This window comes from Cajanus cajan, chromosome 9 (genome assembly GCF_000230855.2).
Source record: "Cajanus cajan strain Asha chromosome 9, NIPB_CcT2T_4, whole genome shotgun sequence".
NCBI lineage: Eukaryota > Viridiplantae > Streptophyta > Magnoliopsida > Fabales > Fabaceae > Cajanus > Cajanus cajan.
The window spans coordinates 3,585,291-3,599,491 of record NC_138525.1 but is presented as its reverse complement, the minus strand read 5'-3'; the positions used below and the strand labels follow the sequence as shown (position 1 = coordinate 3,599,491).

The window sequence follows — 14,201 nt, the reverse complement described above, 5'->3', positions numbered from 1 at the left end:
TAATGCCTTTGGGGTTTAGCAATCAGCACCGCATAGAGGGTTAAGGTTAAGGAAGGCAATATGGTAATTTTGAAATATCATCGAGGGTTGTTTTGTCCAAAAGTTCTCATATATATATATAGATGAAATGCAATAACGGGCTTCGACCAAAAATTCAAACCCAACGGCGACGTTTCAGTCTTCCTCTTCTTCTGCTCTGCGTTTCCATTCTCTCAGGTGCGGTTTACTCTCTCGTCCTACAATGCCCGCTTATTATTATTATTATTCTTTTTTCATTTACGACGTTTTCGTTACTGCGTTTTTCGCTTTTGTAACATTGCATCAAAAGCAACGAACGTTATGCTTTTGATTTCCGTGGTGTTTGTTTGTTCTGTTGCTTCTGCTCGCATTGTGTATTTCTGAATTTAATTTCTTTAATGTTTTAGACAGCACTTGTTCCAAGTTTTTGTTTGGTTCTCATTTCACCAAAGAAACCCTTCATTTTATTTGAATTTGATATTCGCTTCTAAGTCAGTTCGTAACCATGGTTGCAATATCCTACCTTATGCAAATGTCTACTACTACTAATATTTGATAGAAAAACATTCTTCAAATTAGATTTAGGTGACAACAGTTTGACTAGTTGGTGTATGGGTCAAAAGATTCTCATACCCTATTCAATTCGGGAAGATTTTCACAACTTATTCCTTTTACATTCCTATTGTATATTCTTTACTTATGTGCGATATTGCATTTTGCTCTTTCTTGATGATGTTCATAAAACCCTTATTTTTTGTCTATGGTTATTCACATAAGTTTTTTAATGTGTTGCAGAGTAGAGTATCAAAGTCTTTGCTCTCTGAAAAAAGGGAAATAGGATAATGGCCAAGTTTGTTGCTCCTAGCCACCTGATTATCAAAGATGAAAACTTCGATCTTCATCCCAAAAGTGAGTCGTTTATGTTATGTTGCTTATAACACCAATTTCCAACAACTAGTAATGAAAACGTTTTCGAAGAATTGACCTGTTCTTTGCATTCTGTAACATTATTATTGGACCATCTATTATTTACTAATTACTGCACTCTTCTCTTACTACATTGGTTTTGTTTGTCCTTTTGGTTTACTTGGTATAGAAACTATCAAGTCAAACAAGTCCAAGGCAGATGGAAAGAAAGGTGGTTCAGGGATTGCAGGTCGAAAAGCTCTAAACGATATAACAAACAAAACATCACTTCTCCCAGAAGCCTCACTTAAGAAAACAAATTTACCCAAGGAAAATATTAATGTAAAGGAGGAAATGTTCTTGCATGATCACAAGAAATGCATTGAGGCCAAAAGAGCTGCAATGGGAAATTTCAATCTTGAGGCAGTTCTTCCACGAGATGGTAATCCTACCTGGCTTTTACTTCAGTATTTGATGAATGAATGTATGTTGTGTTATGCAATTCAGATTTTTATTTTTATTTAGGTTACCTCCTAAGACACCAACTAAATTAATGTCATAGTTTTAACATTAAAGTTACAAGTAAAATGTGATCTTATGATGAGATTGTGTATGTCATATAATGGCATGTGAGTAAGTTTTTAAGTGAAGAAAAATATTTTCAGTATTCTTTGTATTATAATAAAATGAACAGAGACTTGCCATTGAAGTTGGCATTTGAAACTTTTGACAAAAATAGTTTCTTGTGAAATGAATTGATTTAAAATATATCTGAATATAATCCTATTCAATCTTTTCATGACAATATATCACATAAATTTGGATGTCCCTGTCTATCATGTTACCTTGATGGTTCTTATTATTAGATTGATAAAATTTCTGACCCCATTTTATCTCTGCAGATTCCATATCTATTCTAGAGCAGATAAAGGTAACGTTATCTTTCTGATGCCTTTTTTTTTATTTTTAGGTTTGTTTTGATTACATGTATAAGCTGAGGTATGCTTTGAGAACAACCATTGAATATGCGGTATTTCGTTTTATTTAATAAAAAACAGCTGTGCTTGACACAGCTCGAGTATGTTGATTTAAATCTTGGTTGAAGCATTGAATAATAAATCCACTATAAGTTGGTATAAATATAGGCATTTGCTTGATTAGAATTAGACACTTTACTGTTTGCTTTCCCATTGTTAATATTTGCCTTATATTCCGTTTTCCTGTTTCTTTTGGCTTTAGTTTCCACAATCCCCTCGATGCTATCCGGATCCAGTAGAATTGCCAATGTCAGAATTTTCTGATTGGTTAGACTATTCATTGCAGTGGAGCTCTCCTCCTTCTCCATTACCATGGGACTCTCCACCATCTCCCCTTGCATGGCAAAATGAAGCATTTGAATTTGTTCTGAAGGAAGAAATTGATGTCCAAGTGTAACTATTTCTTCTGGTATGTAATAAATAGAACTGGTGGATTCTACCTAATGAAATCAACATGCCTCATTTTTTGGTTTCTTTCTCTTCCGTCTCACAATTCCTTAAGTTGAATGATTTTATATTCATTTTCACAATTAAACATAAGATCTAATGTACTGAACAATGTGGAATAGGTAATGTGGTGATTACTGAGTTTTGTTATCTAGCAGTAATGTGTTTATAAACTCTATTATTCTCATATGTTAAACTTCCAGCATCCAAGACCACAATATAGCTGCAATTTCAATTGTAACCTGTCCAATATGGCATAACTAGATTAGAATGCTACCAAAGATATTATTGGGGAGGATCGCCAAGAATAGAACACTTACGGGAGGAAAGGAAAAGTAGTTAAAAAATGTTTTGGAAATGAGAAGGAAAACAAGGGTCAAGTGTATCACTTAGCTTAATAATACAATCTCTAATTATATAAAGATAAACTGTCATATGTTCTAATGGTCCCATGCCCCTTAACTTAGTAATGTTCTCTAACCTAACCATAGACAGGGGATTGATTTTCGTGTCTATAAAAAGAAATTGTTGGAAAAGGTCATTTTTTAAATAGATTTAGATTTTGGTATTTCAATTAGTTTCTTGTTCGTGACTAAAGAATATTTTAGATTCTCCACAAAAAAGAAAAAGTTATCACATTATTCTTTTTTTCATTTTTTGGGAGCTTAATTGAAAATCAAGAATGTTGTGGCCTAACAAAATTACACGAGACATTAAATGTCCGATGCTGTATGACAGCTTCCAAACCAGCAGACGGAAAACTAAACAATTAGTAAAATAGGACAACTCAGTGCGAGAGACTCTCTCACCGGTGTTCTGAAAGGAAAAATGTACGTAGTCTTATTTTTTACGAGCAAATAAGAGTAGAATTAAAAAGGGCGATACATTATCATCACCTTTGATGGAAAGACTCTCGATGAATGTCTCATTCTTCAAATTCTCGAGTAATTGCATCATCACCTTACCTTAAGTTATCGATGCGTAGAGAAAAACAAAAATAATTGTTTTCTGTTGTTTGTCGTGATCGTGTACTAAGTACTAAGAGTAAGAGGTAGTTGCACGGAAATTTCCTTTGAATGATGAATCTTGTGGGTAAGGAAGCATCAAGGGATTTCCTAAAAGTGCCTTCTTGGGTGATGGCCTACTTTGGTCATAGGGGTACTCCGGCCCAAACCACGGAATCACATTTCTCTTTGTGCCTCGAAAGTTGAAACAACCTTGTACTTGTTCTTAGGAGATTCCAAATTGTTGTACATGTCTTCCAAGTCTCAAATTTGATTCAATCCAGTTCACTTGAAGATTCCATTCTAATCTAAATACTTAATATTTCAAGCCTCACATTTATGTCTTAATTTCATTCCTAGTTAATTCTTTATCTTGCTGAATGAGTGAAATCCTCATCAATGATTAGACCTCGACCCTCCTTGGCTCATGAACAATCGAGACTTATTAACTCTTAACCTCTACAAACCTAGGCACTAGAAGTTGAAGGGCTATGGACTTTCTGGGACCAGGATGAGCCTAATTAGGCCGAACTCTTGGACGTCAACCGGCCCAATACCAATCCATTTATAATCAAACATTAATCCGAGCAAAAACTCTAAACCCTAAAAATATAATTAACGATAATTCATATGGTGATAAAAAATAATCTATAAATAGATAAACAATTTAAGAGATAAAAACTTTTTCGAATTAACAAGAATAAGAGATAATGTGAAATTACTATATAAGGGTGAAGCTAGATGAGGATAATTAGGTTTTTACTGATAATCTCATTTTTATGCTCTGGATAACACTATGCTAGGATCTATACCGGAACAAGACCAAACTTGAAATTATTGATACATTATCATTCAAGGAGTCTAGAGGCTGTGCAGTATGCCGGATTAAATAACAAATCTTAGATATTCAATATAAGTAATTGGATTTGCATAAGAAGAAATAGAAAAGGAGGAGGGGGATTGACAGAGACAAAAACATTATAAAAAAAAAAAAGGGAAAGTAAATTATAAAAATGACAAATACAGAAATATATTTTTTCAACATGAACACAAGCAATACATCTCTCATCTAGTACTTAGACAGGATCTCCACCGTTTTGTACACATTATATTGTCCATACCCTTCTTTTCATAAAAGCAGTAAGATGCAGCAAATTCACAGTATCATATATGTTTGCCTCTTACATATCAGATTCATGTATGTTTTGATAAGAAGGATTCTATCATTTTTTTCGAGACACAGCTGCAGCAATCCCACCTGCTATAAGTCCTACAGCAGTTGCAGCAATGCCTAGGCCAATGACACCATCTACAATGGAAGAAAAGAAACAGTTAGTGCTTTTTATTAGAGCCAATATCAACCAACTTTCCTCTTGCTCTTAGCAAGAAAAAGAAGCAGAAAAAAAAATGTTTTGGAGAACATCAAGAATTGATTGGAACCTTTTGTGATCTTATCCTCGATTGCCTTTTTGAGTGTCACTGCCTGCCTCCAGTCGGGAGCAATCTAAGAAGAAAACATTGTCATGATATCACATTAGACTATATAGTTGCTGCATTGGTGTATATGCAACGAGTTCAAATATATATAAAAAAAAATGGTGTGCTTTGCCTCTGCTTGGAAATTATTGTTGGTTTTGGAGAGAGATATCACATAAAAAACACCAAAAACATACAGATATTGAATCGGTAACTTTTTTATCCTCTATAACAACGCATAATACTTCAAGTATATGAAAAGGAAAAATGGAGTAACAAAGATACACATAATTATTGTGGCAAGCCACCCTGTTTCAGAGTGTTTGAATCAGTGTCAACTGTCAAAACTCAAGAACCAGTGTAAGTGCTCAAGGTGGTTAACTCAATTGTAAATCACGTGGAGACATCAGGTAAGAGTATAAGAGAAGTCCCAACAGACATAAAGTCTACTCAAATCATTTAGTATTCCTTTCTGTGAACAAATTGCAAGTAAAACACGCACAGACTTAAGAGAATGCATAAACAGAAGACATAATCTTCTCCAAAACATGATACAGATGGCAACCAGTTACACATAGAAACTCAACTTTGAAAGTATTAAAAAATCAACACAGGCACGAGATTAGGGAAGGAAATCAACAACACGGTTGTAATATTTTGTTCTCCACAAAAAAAGAGGTAAAATCATTATCATTAAAAATAAAGACACTTATCCAGTGAAATTTACAGAAGAAGAAAAAATTGTAATTTGTAAAAGGTAGTTATAAGGGTAAAATTGCCCCAAAGCAAAATGCGTACACCAAATGTGACATAGATGCTAAACAATTGAAGGGGTTAAAGGCATAGATGCATACCGCGAGACACCTGTCGACAAGATCCCTACTCCTTGAATAATCAGCATTTCTGAAGTATCCAACAGCCAAAAGATAAAGCTTCTCCCTTTGCTGCAATGGGTCCTCTGTACCGGGCAAAGATCCTGCCATTGCCATTGCCATGTCATTTAACAATCAATTAACAATTTAACAAACATGATATACATAATTGCACTGCATGATGAAAGAGTAAGAGAGAGAGAGAGAGAGAGAGACCTTCAAGCATGGCTATCCCACGCTGCACATCTTGAGGGTGTTTGGAGTGAACAAGAGCCCATGACAAACGCAAGAGACATTCTTGCATGGACTCATCAGAAGATTTCTTTTCCGCCTCCAAAACCTCTCTTTCACACCCCTGCCACGCAATCATTATTGCAAACACTTACAATACATTTAATTCATTGAATTAAAGAATTGGGAAATTGGGAACCCTAAAAGAAAGAATACATACAGCGACGATGTCGGAGTCGCAATAGGGAAGATGGTCTTTGCCGGAGAAGAATTGACCCACCGAATCCACGATCATCCCTAGCTTCGCTTCAAGTTTCGCCATTCGACACCCACTGAGTTCAACTGAGTTGACTTCACTTCACCAACTCGCTCTCTTCGGATAAATTCAGACCAGACTTGTTGCTTACGTTATCACGCGGACACCGCTTCCTTAGTCCCATAAATATAATACATTTTTTTTTATTTAAATAAAGCCCATTTATGGATATAAAGTTGTATATTACATTTTCTAGTGTCGCGTTTTGAAAACTTAATTATGAAGAAAGGTGTGAGGGGCCATAAAACAATCCTCTTGCAAAAATTGACACTTCTTCAAGGTTCGGTGCATTTACATGTTTTCGTCATATATTCAACATATTTTATTCACTAAATTGTCGTATTTCATAAACTCAATGGCGTGTAAATTCACCTTCACAACTTCACATGTTAATTTTTTTTATATAAACATGATTTTATCTCAAAATTAATAATTAAAAGTTAATTTTCACTAGCCAAATGTTATTTGATATACATATAATAATAATAATATTATTATTATTATTAAATAAATAAATAAATAAACCTCACATTGAAAAGTTGCTTTTACGAACCAGGAGATAACGTTTTCTTAGAATAAAATTCCGCTTGTTAATATATCTATAATAAACCAAATGCCAACCTCCTATTTATTATCCACACGATTACAAATAGTATCTGAACTTATATTTTAGAGTGAATTACATTCACATATAATGATGTTTTGTTAAATTATACAAATACTTCTCATTCTTTTTTATTTCTACAATAACTTCTTTTAATTATTTGAGAAATATTATACTAATACTTTTTATTCATTACTTTAATTTTCTTTAATTATTTTAAAAATATTATCTTATAATACCTATGAAAGAGGTTTTTCTTTAAGGCGTAAAAGAGGTTACTATAAACCTTAAAATAAGTAGATGTTAGTGTAATTTTGTAAAATTTCAATGATATTAATATAATTTACTTTTTATTTTCACTAATTTTTATCAAAATTCAAAAATAAAATTCTCCTTACTGATCAGATTTTAACCTTAAATGAATTAATATTCAATCTATTAAGTATCAAAGAGTCTTAGTATCACATTCTTAACATTTTCTCTCTTATTGATTAAAATTAATTTTAAAAATTATAAAATCATAAAGCATATTCATTAAATAAGATATAAAATCTATCAAATTTTTAATTTTCATAATTTTAACTGATAATGAGTGTTCAAAAGAATGTAAAATAAAATAAAATGTGTTAAGATATAATCAAAATCTCATTATTAGAATAAAATTAAAAGTAAGATCTTATAAAATACACACATATTTCATTGATAAGAAAATTTTTAAATGATAAACAAAAATAAAATTATGATAATATAAATTCAAAATAAACAATATTTTATTATTATAAAAATTTGTGAATAATCAATTAAACAACAAAATATAACCTTACTCTTAATAAATATATCCCATCAAATACCACTTGATAACCGGATAAGCCTAACAATTTGTTCCTGACATTTCTTAAATATTTATTATCATAGTCTTTACCCGCATTTCATCCCGTTGTATTTGATTTTTCTAGACAAATTGAGACAAGGACAAAACAGACAGCTAGGGAAATTGCGAGGTGCCTTGGTAAGAGCAATCCTTTGAGGCGAGGTTTCCTTCTTGGCTTCTTCAAAGAACTTGAAGCATTGAAGGGCCCACCCCACAATGTATACGTGCACATAACGCATGATTAATCATACAAGGTAGTAGAGAGCTTAAAAAACATACTACTATGTTAAGAATGGGAACATATTTATTCAAAGCAAACTACAATTCTGACACAAATTCCTTAGCTCCCTGTACATTTCATTACTTACAAACCACAAATGAATCCTGTATGTTGAGCCAAATTGACAAAGAAAACAAATAAATGAAATTAATACACAAAGCAAAATCACCATGTTTTTCACAAACTAACCTCTACTTGGTTGTAAGGAGAGCCTCACACATACAACTAAACTCAATCTAATGACTACTCACAGCATATTCACTACTACTATGACAAGTGAACAAACAATTCATGACACAACAAAATAACTATAGACACGCTGTACATTAAGTGTACACTAAGTACCCTGCAAGGTATTGGTTCTAGAACCATCTTGCAAAGTCCAAACTAAAATGTATGAGGATAAATTCCTGAGAAGCTCAAAAGAGAAGAATGGCTTCACAAATCACCCATCATTCTATTATGGTACCTGCAGCTGCACGGTACAATCTGATGGGCATCTCATTCAGATTCTCAAGGGAAGGCTTCTCCTTCCCCATATGATTAAATGAACTAATATCTTTGTGTCAGGTAAAACCATCTAATACAATTCTTGCCTTCTAGAGCACATATTACTCTCAGAAGGAGATACATTTTCCTCATCTTGCTTAAGTAACATGTCCCCGTTTCCAGTATAAAGCCGGGCAGATAGCGAAGGTGATGAAGGTCCACTACCTGCAATCGTTTCAATATACATGCAATGTGAAAGAATATAAATTTTGGGTCATCTGGCAAGTCAGTGGGAGAAGAATCAAGGGGTATGATCAAAGTTACCACACCTCTAAAAGAAGAGCTTCTTTCAAGGTCCTTGGTCGCATGCAACATTATTGTTCCAGAGAGCACAACGATAAAGCCACATATTTCTGACACAATAGTTCCACCACTTTGGCCATCCCAATCCTGTAAGCATTATTTTAAAATGTAAATAGGTTCTTGTACAATTCATAGACAACAGAAACATATTATGCATCCAACATTTAATGCCTGAATTATACCTTGAACATTATTACACTGGCTAGTATTGTAAGTGTTGTGAACATGACATAGTATATAGGAGATACAATTGCTGTGTTGAAGGTGTCAAGAGCCTGAAACATCACAATCACGTCAGAGAATCATAACTGATTCAAATTTTCACATATAAGAACTTTGTACATGATGCACAGACCAAATCTGAATTCCATAGAATTGCTTTCTTTTTCCATTGAATATAAATTGGACATCATTTTGAACAAAAAATAAACATCACTGAATATAATAAATCACTATGTCTTCCATGGAATCATGCCCTCAAGGCCACAACCAACAACAGCCGAGACTTATTCAGTAAGGTCAGTTACATGAATCAAACACTACCATTAAGCTCTATCAGTATCAAAAACTAAATTTTCAGTACAATATTTTAGAAGAATGTTTTTCTTACTGTTTCTTACTGAAGTATTATTTGGTATTTTATGGCCCTAAGACCATCTTCCACTTGATACACTTTTCACTTTGGATCTTTTATTAGTCTTCTCACAAGACCAAACCAACTTAGGTAAGTTTCTTCCATAGTATCCTTAATAGTTATTTTATTACTCCAACATTATCCTTTATTGCTTGAGACAAAGGAAACCAAGAAAACTATACTACTACAAGTGAAACCATTAGGAATGATTTAGAGGTCAGGTCAATGATTCATCCATGGATATGAATCGTGATTTACCATAGAATGCTATGGCAGCTTTTGGTTGTTGTAGTTATTACTCCAACAATCTAACTTTCTCCCAAACACATTAATTTCTAATCTAATTTTTCTTGTATAGGCACTCATCTCTACCATATTGTTTTTCCCCTACTCTTGTAGTCTTGTTGACACTTCACTGCCTAACATTCACTAATATAGAACATTGTTGGTCTCTATCAAAACTTTCCTCTGAGTTTGATAGGCAACAAGTGATCCTAAATTGTGCCTCAAGCATTTTTCCATTTTATCATCCACTTAATAGGAGTCACGTGTGACATACCCATCAATCTCTCGACCACTTTGTAAGATGATACCAAAATTGTGAAACCTGTTGCATGAAATGGGTGGAGTGTGTAATTCCCAATTCTCAGCTAAACATTGGTAACTCCCATCTTAATGAAGATGTAATCCATACACTTTGTCTTACTCAACTACTCCTAATTTACCTGAAAACCCTCTGATTCCAAAGCTTCTCTCCACAACTTAGCCTATGCCATGATTTTGCCTAAACTTTACAAAGCTGATCCCAGAAGCCCAAATAAAAGATGAGAGTTGTAACATGCAGTCTGTAGACAGTGCAAAACTGTTAAACAATTGATGTCTACAAATTCTGAAAAAACTTCTTATTCCCTAAACCCATTGGTGACATATTAAAGGGATGTTTAAATTAAAAACTAGGCCTAGGTCATTAAAAAAAAGAAATTAAATAAAAATAAAAGAAAAAAGAAAAAAGAAAAAAGAAAACTCTCTTAAACTAAACTGAATTGTACCTTTAATCTAATGCATGAAAATATATATAACATCTAGCATGCATACATAGCAAAAGAACCTCTTGGCAAAGAAAGTACACACCAATACTACATTATTCATCAACCTCATCAAGTACAACTAAACCTTCAAGAATTTAGAAGAAAAAGAACCAAAAAAAAAACACCAAAATTGAACAAAGCATGCATAATACTTTTCAAAGGGTTTCTATGCCTTAACTTCCCTAGTCTTTTTTTTCTCCATCTCTCTCTAACAAAACCTTTCTATGGAATATATGGATCAATATAGAACAGATGCAACATATATATTAACAAATTACACCAAGAAGCTATATACCACAAATAGGTCATTGACAAAAATATATGTACGATGAGTTCAACATGCTAATTTTAAGAGACATCAGGTAACAAACCTTATTAAGATAATTCATTTGCATGATAACACATATAGCCACGACCAACATAAAAAACCATGTCTCTGGGTAGATTAATTGATTTTTCCCTTCAAAAGTTAATTTCAAAGATGTTCCAAGGGCTTTAACACTCATCACCTGCAAATTACAGTAATTCCATATTATTGCAGATTTATACAAAGCAAACACTTTTCAGAAAATATCATTGGTTACTATGATGGAAATGCTTATCCAAGTAAAAATTTAAATCATAGTAGTAATCTCATTTAACCATACAAGTAAAGCATATATAAAATTAATCGAAAGCTGAAACTTTATTTATGAAATTTGTTATTAGAGCACAGTAGTAATTGAAGACAAACTACTTTCAATATGAAACCATGTTCCTAGTTTATATATGCTTTAAACTAATTAACTAAATAACTTAGTAAAGAAAACTGAGAAGTTTAGATTAATTATAAAACAGAAGACTAAGCAGGAGAGACAACAGTTGATTTGCTTACAGAGAGGGAACCCATCAATGAACAAATTCCAGTGAAAACTAGCACGTTTGTATGGCCACATCTTGGTGCAAAATGGAAGACCAGAATGAAAACCAACACTATTACTGAGCCCACGTATGCCAGAAATGCTGCATGCAGGGACAATACTTTTGTTATCAAGGAACTACAATGAATTGCATTAGAGAAAAGGCAGTGCATTCTAACCTGGTTGAGTAGCCATATGCATTATTTCCAGAACAGAATTAATAGGTTGTTCCTTAGGAGCATGAATAACAATAATGACAGAACCAGCAATGCACATTATACATCCCAATATCCCAAGATTGTGTAGCTTCTCTTTCAGAATAATGTCAGCCAAAACAGCACTAGAGGATACCATGTTGCCAATGTTAGAAGATAATATTGCCTCAACTCTCAATTAACAAGAAAAAGCAAGGGAAATACCTCACAATAATACTTAGTGCGCCCAGAGGGGTAACTAGCACTGCTGGAGCAAATGCATATGCAACAAAATTTGCAACCTCTCCTACAATCACTGTACAATAAACCATACAGAAACAGATTCTGCAAGAAATCAGATAAAGGAAAAATGACCATGATAAACTAAAATTTGAAGATTATAATTAACCTTCAACATTACTACAACTGATCTACCATATGCGTGTATAATAAATAAAACAAACTAATAAAGCATCTGAAACATCAATCCCAAATCCAGATTCCACCAAAACAATGCAAAACGAGATAAATTAATTCAACCTAACTTACGGGAGTCAAAAATTCTATTGAGAATATAAAATCCCATTGATTTCATACAATGAATGGATAAAATCCAAGCCAATTATTAAGACAAGACAAAACCCAAAAAGGTACAAGAAAATCTAGATTCTACAAACCCCTCCCCCTTCAAAAAGAAAACAAGATTTGACAATACTAAGCATTGAAGCAAAATTAAAACTGCATTTAAAGCTTACTTGTGATCATTCCCACCCACCAGAGTGGCTCCAAGAGATAATAATACCCACCAACACCTACAAAATGATAAGAAAAACAAAACCATGCATGACCAAAAATCAAGTTCCAAATTGAAATTGAAATAGAAAAATGATGAGAAATTCTCTGACCAGCCCTGACACCAGAAACTGCTGCAGCTCTTCTGAGGCCTTGCTTCTTAATGATGAAACTTGCCCCAATGAACCCACTTGACACCAAAGCAAGTATGAGACCTTTCAGATTCTCCTTCGACAGACCCATCTCGAAAAATCGTTACTTTCTTCTGATTTCGGATCTTTTCTTCTTCTTCTTCATCGATGAGCCACGAGACAAACACGGTTCCTCAGATCATCATCATTTCGCTGTTTCATGATTGTGGCATGGAAAGAAGGAAAAGATACAGTGCGTACGACCACAACCTTATTATTGTAGACCATCTGTAAAAATAGATATTACAACCTTCGTTACCTTATTCATCAAAAGTCAATAAAAATAACTAAATTAAGAGTAATATTAAAAATTTATACAATTATTTGTACAATTTTATCTTTTTATCGTCATCTCTTTTAATCACTTTATTTATTATAAATAAAAATATTTTTAATAAAAAAATGATGAATACAAAAATAATGTTATACATTTTTTTATTATATATGCAACATTAATTTTAATTAATAATGTCACAATTATTTTTTAAAAATAATTCAACAAAATTAAACGTATTAACCGTAGTTATAATTAACTAGTATAAAAATAAATATTTTGTGTTTCTATATATTTAATTTAAAAAAAAACTTAAAAGAAAATAATTGTTAAATTTAAGAAGAATAATATTTAATATAAAAATAAAAACTAAAAGAATAGTTATCAAAATATATTCTCTTTATAATAAGTATCGATAATATTATTTATAAATCAAGAAATAATTTTGTAATGAGTGAGCATAACTTATATTAATAGATTCTCAATACATATATTTATTTTTATGAAAAATGAATAAATGACATGTGAATAAATTAAAATTAAGGATATAAATTGATATTATCAATATATTTAAAAATAATTTTATATTTCTTGTAACTATATCAAAATAATACTTTCATTTATTTTTATATAAATAAATAAAATAATTATTTATCCATCTCATTTAAGTATTGTATTTTAAGATAAAATAAGTATCGTGTTAACATTAGTTATCTATTTTTTATTTATGTGCCTAATAATATTTTTTTGAAAGTAATTTTATAAAGATTAATCATAAAAACTAATTTTATAAAATCAATATTATTTTTTATGTATTTATTATTTTATTGTATGTGTGAAATAACCTTAAAAAATACTTATTATAGGATAAATAAAGTACTAAAATAGACTTGAGATGTAATAAAACAAATGATACTTTAAATATAAATTTAGCTTTTTTAAAATAAACGAGTATAATTTAAAAGATAAAATACTTTTACAATTTATTAATTTAAAAATGAAAGATTGAAAATTGTAATAAAATTATATATATATATATATATATATATATATAATAAAATCTAAAATTAATTACAATATCTATAATTAGTTTTTTAATTAATTATTATTATTTCAGTTTAGTCTAAAGGGAAATCTTTTAAATACATATAATCTTTCTTATTTAACGCTTAAATTTTATTTTTGTATTTTTAAATTTGAAATATAATTTGTTAA

At 31.7% G+C, this 14,201-nt stretch overlaps 3 protein-coding genes across 4 annotated transcripts; 1 reads left to right on the top strand and 2 right to left on the bottom strand.

The window, feature by feature from the left end:
• The first annotated feature begins 74 nt into the window (after positions 1 to 74).
• Positions 75 to 2,435, top strand: LOC109813785 (protein PATRONUS 2). Its single transcript, XM_020378043.3, has 5 exons — positions 75 to 216; positions 814 to 927; positions 1,115 to 1,366; positions 1,827 to 1,855; positions 2,164 to 2,435. The coding sequence occupies exons 2-5, from the start codon at positions 861 to 863 to the stop codon at positions 2,356 to 2,358; spliced, it is 543 nt and encodes a 180-aa protein (XP_020233632.1). The 5' UTR covers positions 75 to 216; positions 814 to 860; the 3' UTR covers positions 2,359 to 2,435.
• Positions 2,436 to 4,390: 1,955 nt separating this feature from the next.
• Positions 4,391 to 6,425, bottom strand: LOC109788267 (mitochondrial fission 1 protein A). Its single transcript, XM_020346957.3, has 5 exons — positions 6,212 to 6,425; positions 5,977 to 6,115; positions 5,743 to 5,864; positions 4,853 to 4,916; positions 4,391 to 4,721 (listed from the first exon to the last, which is right to left on the bottom strand). Exons 1-5 carry the CDS (start codon positions 6,311 to 6,313, stop codon positions 4,636 to 4,638), a joined length of 513 nt encoding a protein of 170 aa, XP_020202546.1. The 5' UTR covers positions 6,314 to 6,425; the 3' UTR covers positions 4,391 to 4,635.
• Positions 6,426 to 8,066: 1,641 nt separating this feature from the next.
• LOC109816084 (putative magnesium transporter NIPA6) lies at positions 8,067 to 12,899 on the bottom strand. 2 transcript variants are annotated; one of them, XM_020380957.3, is made up of 9 exons: positions 12,635 to 12,899; positions 12,485 to 12,541; positions 11,955 to 12,045; positions 11,715 to 11,875; positions 11,511 to 11,638; positions 11,008 to 11,145; positions 9,097 to 9,189; positions 8,881 to 9,001; positions 8,067 to 8,776 (listed from the first exon to the last, which is right to left on the bottom strand). In XM_020380957.3, exons 1-9 carry the CDS (start codon positions 12,762 to 12,764, stop codon positions 8,643 to 8,645), a joined length of 1,053 nt encoding a protein of 350 aa, XP_020236546.1. In that variant the 5' UTR covers positions 12,765 to 12,899; the 3' UTR covers positions 8,067 to 8,642. The 2 variants fall into 2 exon arrangements, with proteins under 2 accessions (XP_020236546.1, XP_029131024.1); XM_029275191.2 differs by having other exon boundaries at positions 11,955 to 12,074; positions 12,635 to 12,698.
• Positions 12,900 to 14,201: the final 1,302 nt, after the last annotated feature.

Excerpts from the sequence above, each read along its gene's own strand:
- LOC109813785 (XM_020378043.3), top strand. The coding sequence starts at position 861 with ATGGCCAAGTTTGTTGCTCCTAGCCACCTGATTATCAAAGATGAAAAC. Across the intron at positions 928-1,114 it reads CTTCGATCTTCATCCCAAAA|AAACTATCAAGTCAAACAAG; the intron begins GTGAGTCGTTTA and ends TACTTGGTATAG. Across the intron at positions 1,856-2,163 it reads CTATTCTAGAGCAGATAAAG|TTTCCACAATCCCCTCGATG; the intron begins GTAACGTTATCT and ends TTTTGGCTTTAG.
- LOC109788267 (XM_020346957.3), bottom strand. The coding sequence starts at position 6,313 with ATGGCGAAACTTGAAGCGAAGCTAGGGATGATCGTGGATTCGGTGGGT. Across the intron at positions 6,116-6,211 it reads GCGACTCCGACATCGTCGCT|GGGTGTGAAAGAGAGGTTTT; the intron begins GTATGTATTCTT and ends ATTGCGTGGCAG. Across the intron at positions 5,865-5,976 it reads TGGGATAGCCATGCTTGAAG|GATCTTTGCCCGGTACAGAG; the intron begins GTCTCTCTCTCT and ends TGGCAATGGCAG.
- LOC109816084 (XM_020380957.3), bottom strand. The coding sequence starts at position 12,764 with ATGGGTCTGTCGAAGGAGAATCTGAAAGGTCTCATACTTGCTTTGGTG. Across the intron at positions 11,876-11,954 it reads GCACTAAGTATTATTGTGAG|TGCTGTTTTGGCTGACATTA; the intron begins GTATTTCCCTTG and ends GGTATCCTCTAG. Across the intron at positions 11,146-11,510 it reads CATTGATGGGTTCCCTCTCT|GTGATGAGTGTTAAAGCCCT; the intron begins GTAAGCAAATCA and ends TGTAATTTGCAG.